Source organism: Solenopsis invicta, chromosome 14 (genome assembly GCF_016802725.1).
Source record: "Solenopsis invicta isolate M01_SB chromosome 14, UNIL_Sinv_3.0, whole genome shotgun sequence".
Lineage (NCBI taxonomy): Eukaryota > Metazoa > Arthropoda > Insecta > Hymenoptera > Formicidae > Solenopsis > Solenopsis invicta.
Genome location: NC_052677.1, coordinates 1,002,301 through 1,009,589, shown reverse-complemented (window position 1 = coordinate 1,009,589; position 7,289 = coordinate 1,002,301). Strand labels below are relative to the sequence as shown.

Genomic DNA, 7,289 nt, shown 5'->3' with positions numbered 1-7,289 from the left:
AGATTTAAAAATTTTCTACAATTAAAGTATAGCTAATGATGTATAACGAACGCAACAATTTTATAAGGAAAACGAAAAAAAATGGAAAAATTACAGTTACGTTTGCTTTTGGCGTTGACTCGTAGAAATATCTCCTTTGCATAAAATTTTCACTTTTAAAACGAGCATTTTCCGTCATAGAAATGACATTAAAAAACAATATTATGTTGTTAGAAATGGCCCCAGGTATTTTAATATAGAAGATTTATGACCGTGAAAATTTCGTGTTTACTTCGTATGTACTCTTGCGTTCGATATCGATGGGATGAGTAAAACAGCAGTAGATAGGTCCTGGGTGCTGTGATAGATGGCGCTAAAATCGAAGAACAAGGACAGATGATACAATTCATATGTACGTTGAACAAAGAGCGCTAGTTTGTTCACGCGAACTTAGCACTATTTCCCTCTTCGCCTTGCGCGCGATCATGTTTCACTTGACTCTCGCTCGAACAAAGAATTTGCAATACCGACGTCGAAGAAATTTGTCCTTCGCTCTAGCATCCCCTTAAAAGGCATAATTATGTAAAAAGACGAATATGAGATTGATTAACTTAAGGTGTCTAAAATTGAAAATTAATGTGTTTTATTTTAGACTCCGTGTAGAAGTTCCTTTCTCCAGCATTATAGAGCACTATATAATATTCTAACTTTATACAGAGTATATGCGAGTAACATACGCGAGTGAACTTGTTCGAATGCATTTTGTCTGAATTTTTTTTTTTAAAAGATTACTCAAAAAAGTTACACTTACACACTATATGGGTCCTATTGACCCCAACAAAATTTTGCTGCTGAGCTGTTCGAATTCTAGTTGACAAAAAAAATTAATCAACTATATCAATCGAAAAGGGAGATTTCAAACTTTTTGCATCTTATTCCGAACTTCCTATCTCATTCCGCCTTCACACAAACGATCGAAATTTCATAAGAGGTTTCTTAGACCCAGTAATGTATTTAAAGGCTAACTTTATATCTATTAACTTTAATTTAGTCAATAAAAAAAGACTCAAACGTGGTCATAATACAAAAGTACAAGTATCAGATTTATTTTTATTAATAACAAAATTACACGCACGCACGCACACAATTTATTATAAGTTACGAACCTTATATTCACAATAATGTAATTTGTGTTATTTTAAATACTGTTTATTTAATATTCTAGGAGTCAAATGGCCTCGGCTGCGATGTCACCGACCGACGATGACGAGCTCACTCTTCCTCGTGCGTCAATTAACAAAATAATCAAGGAGATTCTGCCTCACGTGCGAGTGGCAAATGAATCCAGAGAGCTCATCTTGAACTGCTGTACAGAATTCATTCACTTGCTATCTTCTGAGGCAAACGAGATTTGCAATCAGCAACAGAAAAAAACTATAAATGCGGAACACGTTCTGCAGGCGCTCGATAAATTGGGCTTCGGTGATTACAATGCGGAGGCTGAAGCCGTGTTACGGGACTGCAAGGCTGTAGCAGCTAAAAGAAGACGTCAGAGTACCAGATTGGAGAATCTGGGCATTCCGGAGGAGGAATTATTGCGACAGCAACAAGAGTTATTCGCTAAAGCAAGAGAGGAGCAAGCGGTCGCAGAGCAGCAGCAGTGGCAACAATTGCAAGCTGTTACGCAAATGGCATCCATGCAGCAGGGTGATAGCGAACAGGAGGATTATTCATAAAGAAACTTGAATCGCGAAGCTTATGAAGATAGTTTGTTTTTACTTGGAAAAATATAGATATTTATAATTAGAATAAAGCGGAGAGGGAGAAGAAAAGGAGGGGAGGGAGGGAGTTAATGATAGTAGTGAAAGATAGTAATGAAAGAAAAGTTCAAAGTACCAGATGCAAATTCTATTATTCTTACAGGTTTGGAAGCTATTTTTAATGATTTAATTTTGTATTATATATTACAATGTTGTATATTTGAAAACACACTTCCTACATTTCTTATTTTAATATTATAATTTAGAAAAGTAAATACCTCGTGAAAAATCAATTCCTTGATTTCTTTTCACATCCTTCTTCCTTATAAGCTTTCAGATTTAAGGCATTAATCTTCCGTATTCAGAAGAAAGATGACTTTTCTTTATCACTTCTATGACTTTTGAAACGTAATGATACCTGTTGATAATATCTGCACATTATTTCGTACACATATAAGACAGATTAATAAACAGATTTCTCATTGATTTCTTATTGGAATAGAATGAGTTTATTTATTATGGACTTTTTTCTCAGCTCTTATTTATATTCTACTGATTTGACAATAAAATCAGAAAAATTAGAATTTTGTAAGTTCATATTTTTTTATTAAATTAGTTAAAATAATGGCTTATAAAATTAATTTAATTCCACCAAAATTTGTATAAATGAAAAACTAATTTGTAAAAAGAACGAACACCAGATCCAGAGATTTTGATGCGCTTTTTAAAGGCTATTCTTTGGCGAAAAAAAATTTTACGTTATCGGCCGTTATTAGCCATTTGTCCATAGTTTCGAAGAAATAGATTTAAAAAAAAATGATTAGGTCGATAGGCGTAACACTTTATACATTCGATCGTCACTGAACAACAGCAGCACAGTTGGTAAGAGTTCGAATCACATCTCTTATACATTTTTTTTTTTTTTTCGAGTATGTTGGTATAATTTTTGTAAATTAAATTTAAAAAAATTTTTAAACAAATATTCGGTAATGTGAAAATACAAATTAAACGAGAACGCTTTCATCTTCAACGATCGCAGCTAGATCTTAGTGCTTAATATTTATTCGGGTGATTTTATATATTTCTTCAAATTCGACAAATTGCGCATCGAATAAATTTTCAGTTATATCACAGCTCTAAGTTGAATAAGAATTAGTAATATCACATTTATTAGGGCTCCTGAGTACTCTTCACATCCATATTGAAATCGTGATGTCAGAAGCATGAAATTGGGTGAAATGACACGTAATTTTGTCCGACGTGCCATTTCTAAATAAAGCCAATTTGGATAAAACAGACTAATCAGATGGCTTTAAAACACTTGTAAAAATGGGTCAAGACTATCTTTTTTCGCCTAGCTGTCAGTATATAGTCGTAAAACGCACATAAAGTGATGTCTATTCAGATAGGAAAACACACGATAGCTATTGAAAAGAGTGAAAAATAGGCTTTTATGTATAAAATTCAAAGAAATTTTACTTGCGGTCCATTTTTACGAATTTGGTAAATACGAGACAAGTCATATTTTTACAATGAAATAAATAACAATAACATAATAACAAAATGACATGCACGACAACATCTCATCGCCAATCCGTCATGTTTCACATCTATTAGTTCTAATTTTGTCCGCGACGGAATGCTGCTACCGTTAACGAGGAGTTCTTGGCTGAGGAGTCAGGAGCCTTAAATTAAAATCAATTTAATAATAATTGATGCTAACTCGCATTTAAATATTAGAATCCTTTTCCCCCTGAAAAAGTTGTAAAGAATTTTTTCTAATGTAAATGTAAACAATACTTTATACTAAAAGAAACAACTTTCTCCTTTAGCAAAATTGCATAGGACTGGTAGTTTTTGCGTGAAAGTTAGTTAACAAATAAGCGCTCTTGTCTATGTGGAGCTCAGAACCGGTGCGCATTCTTCACTCACTTGTTTCCAGTTATAGGCTAATATGGTTTATAAATATTATTTTTAAATAATGTCTTAAGATGTTATAATTAGTTGATGGCATTTTAAGGCTATATATAAGACAGTCTTATATATGTATGTATATAGAATCAAAAATAAAAAATCCATTATTTTCGAGATGTTTCAATCCTTAAATCTCGAGATAAGCAAATAGAAAAAAATACAAGTCTAATATTTTTGGATGTTTTACAACATATCCAAAACTCATTAGAATCGAGGAGGGACAGTTTCAACGGTTCCTTTGTTAGACGATTCTAATATTCAATATAAACGATATCACTTTTAACTTTTACTGTTTACTTATTAAGTCATATACAAGGTGTACCAAAACTGACGATAAATATTTTAATGACAGATTCTTTGGAAGATTTTAAAACAAAAATTCTGAAACCAAAATGTCAAAGCTATAATAATTTTCAAATAGGAAGAGTTTAAAGATTATGAATGACTGGATTTTCGCATGTTCAGGGATGATAATGTGCTCCTTAGAACCGAATGCCTTTAATAAAATTATTGTAAAAATACGCAATGAGAGTTTTATTAAGAAACTCTGTTTATCTGTAATAAATTTAATGTAAAATCAGATAAATAATATTTGTGCACATAATAGTTTAATAATTATGTCGATATTGATGTGTTAAATATCAAAATTATCAATCATTATTGTTTATTTGATTCATAGATAAGTATATAATAGCGGTCTATGAAAACATGTTTTTATCATTACTACAGATTACATTAACCTGCTTGTGAAAATAACCATTTTTTTCTGCGGATATAATAAAACTAATGTAAGTGATTTTTACAGATTTTTGCATACTGTACACGAATTCGTTGCCTAAATTTGGCTATCAGGTCACAATTTTAAGGGGCTACATAAAGGAATATGTCCACAAAGAAAAAATCGAAAATAAAATAAATTTAGAAAATTTATAAAACAAAATCGTCGAAGAATTACATTTTAAAGTTAAAAATTTGTTCTTTCATGTAACGTTAACAAAATTTAGAAAAAAATTTTGTAGCGAGTACTATAACACCATAAGAACTGATAAAAATCTTCAAAATCGTCGTTTATTTGATATCATTTTTCTCAAAATTGTAATTTGATTTGGGCCAAATTTGGGCAACAGATTCGTGTTCAGTAGACAAAAGTTTGTAAAAATCAGTTACAATTAATCTTATTATATCCACAGAAAAAAATGTCTCCGTAGGTTAATGTATGTGCATATTCTACCTACATTAATATTCAATCTCTAGTAATAAAGAAAAATTTTTATAGGCCGATCTCACATAAAGACATGATATAAACCAAATAAACGATAATGATTGACATTTTGATAATTGGCACATCAATATCGATATAATTATTACACTATTATATGCGAATATTATTTATCTAATTTTAACTTTTTAACTAATTACTATCCAATTCTGGTTCGAATATAAATCAAAACTAAGAGTAAAGTATAAATAAAATGATTTAGTCTTCAAATAGTAAAGAATGTGAATCTTGATTATAATATTATCAAATATTTACCAATTTTTTTCAGTTAATACGGAAGGTGTAATTGAATTTCTAGAAACTCCATGTATCTTTGTTCGTAATCGGTCTATAAGAGATTCTTCACTTTCACAAAAAGTCATGTCCTCTGCAATAAGAATGCAATTAAGAAAAATAATAAATGATACAAAAAACGGCCGTTCAACGAGCAAAGATTAGGATGTTATAAAATATTTTTTTCATTTATTAATCAAGGTCACATACATTTCGACTCTACAGTCTTCTTCAATGTGATAATACAGTTTTACATCGAGATTAAGTTACACATCAACAACATATTCTAAAGTGTTCGTTTCTATCAAAACGCAATTAATTTACAATAAACATGGAGTCGATAAAAGTCCAGAAACTGGCATGCTCTTGGATGTTACGCCGTTTTCAAAACGCGACCGAATCGTGTCCAGTGGCTCGAAAATCACTCGCTTCTCAATATGTGACGCGTATAACCCGCTCAAATTCCGATCTTGACAGCTTTAAATAATTTTTTCAACAACGTTAGTTAACCGTGTGTAACAAACAAATCGTTTTCCGTCGAACTAATAAAAAATTGGCCGTTAATTAACCATTTTTTGTATTATTTGTTAAACTCATACGTGCAACTTTTGTACTAATAAAAATAATTCAAAGGCGCAAATGATTGAAAATCAAATGCAGGAAAAAGAACATACGAACCGTGCAGCATGTTTGTACTAATAATATAATGTTTAGAACGTATTTGACAACAAAAACAATACAAACAGTTTTTACTTTAATTGTAGCACTTAAATATATCAAACATTAATTTTCGTTTTTCTACAAATACACTTGACAGCAAAATTAAGGGATTACCTATTCTAACCCCAAAAAATAGGCGTAATTCAAGAGAGTGTAACTTTGTCAAAAGTAATTGTAAAAAAATTTTAAAAAAAGCATTTTAAAGCTTGAAATCTCTAGTTTCGAGATTAATAAGTAGTTAAACGTAGAATTACGTAGATTGTTTACGAAGTTACGCGAATTCAAATGGGGATGCGTCAAATCTCAAAAGTTTTTACAAACTTTGCAAAGCTCCACGACGCGGAATAAAAATTGCACGTAAATGCGGTTTACAGCATTCGAAAGCGTAAATTTTTATTTTTAATTTGTGTTTTTGTTAAGCATTGTATGATTTTTTTCACCGAGTTACGCAACATTGAAGCAAAAGTGGCCTTTTTTGCTTCAATGTTGAATAATTCAGTGAATAAAAATCGTACAACGCTTAACAAATACGCAAATTAAAGGTAAAGATTCACGCTTTTGAATGCTGTAAACCGCAATTTTGTAGAATTTTTATTTCACGCCGTAGAGCTTTGCAAAGTTCGTGCAAAGTTCGTGCAAAAATCGCACACAAATGCAGTTTACAATATTTGAAAGCGTGAATCTCTACCTGTACTTGTGTGCTTTTATTTCGCGCTGTGCAATTTGGCAAAATTTTTATAAGATTTTGACATTTGTCGGATTTTTTTTACAAAAAATCGCTTATTTCACGCTTCACGGTGAAATAAAAAATCTACAATAAAAAATCTACAAAACTGCGGTTTACAGCATTCAAAAGCGTGAATCTTTACCTTTAATTTGCGTTTTTGTTGAGCGTTGTACGATTTTTATTCACTGAATTATTCAACATTGAAGCAAAAAAGGCCATTTTTGCTTCAGTGTTGCGTAACTCAGTGAAAAAAAATTGTACAATGCTCAACAAAAACGCAAATTAAAGATAAAATTCACGCTTTCGAATGCTGTAAACCGCATTTGCGTACAATTTTTATTTCGCGTCGTGGAGCTTTGCAAAGTTTGTAAAAAATTTGGAGATTTGACGCATCCCCATTTGAATCCGCGTAACTTCGTAAACAATCTGTAAATCGTTTAACTACTTATCAGTCTCGAAACTAAAGATTTCAAGCTTTAAAATGCTTTTTTTAAAATTTGTTTACAATCACTTTTGACAAAGTTACACTCTTGAATTACGCCTATTTTTTGGAGTCAGAATAGGTAATCCCTTAATT

The 7,289-nt window shown here is 31.2% G+C and overlaps 2 protein-coding genes across 4 annotated transcripts in view; one reads left to right on the top strand and one right to left on the bottom strand.

Annotated features, from left to right (window-relative positions):
• Positions 1-2,032, top strand: part of LOC105206032 (protein Dr1) — a 37,847-nt gene extending 35,815 nt beyond the window's left edge. The window contains exon 2 of the mRNA XM_026138073.2: positions 1,205-2,032. Within this exon, the coding sequence (XP_025993858.1) occupies positions 1,212-1,715 (504 nt within the window). The 5' untranslated portion in view covers positions 1,205-1,211 and the 3' untranslated portion in view covers positions 1,716-2,032. The remainder of the gene's footprint in view (positions 1-1,204) is intronic.
• Positions 1,006-7,289, bottom strand: part of LOC105206021 (protein SMG9) — a 34,294-nt gene continuing 28,010 nt past the window's right edge. The window contains exons 8-10 of one of the 3 annotated variants that reach the window (XR_005576361.1): positions 5,248-5,359; positions 2,018-2,157; positions 1,006-1,342 (exon numbers count right to left, since the gene is read on the bottom strand). Coding sequence is in view for 2 of the 3 variants with exons in the window: in XM_039457599.1 (XP_039313533.1) it covers positions 2,079-2,157; positions 5,248-5,359 (191 nt within the window). In the remaining variant the exon portion in view is untranslated. Of the gene's footprint in view, positions 1,343-2,017; positions 2,158-5,247; positions 5,360-5,426; positions 5,743-7,289 lie in introns of those variants that run through there. The other 2 variants (XM_039457599.1, XM_039457600.1) reach the window with 2 other exon arrangements.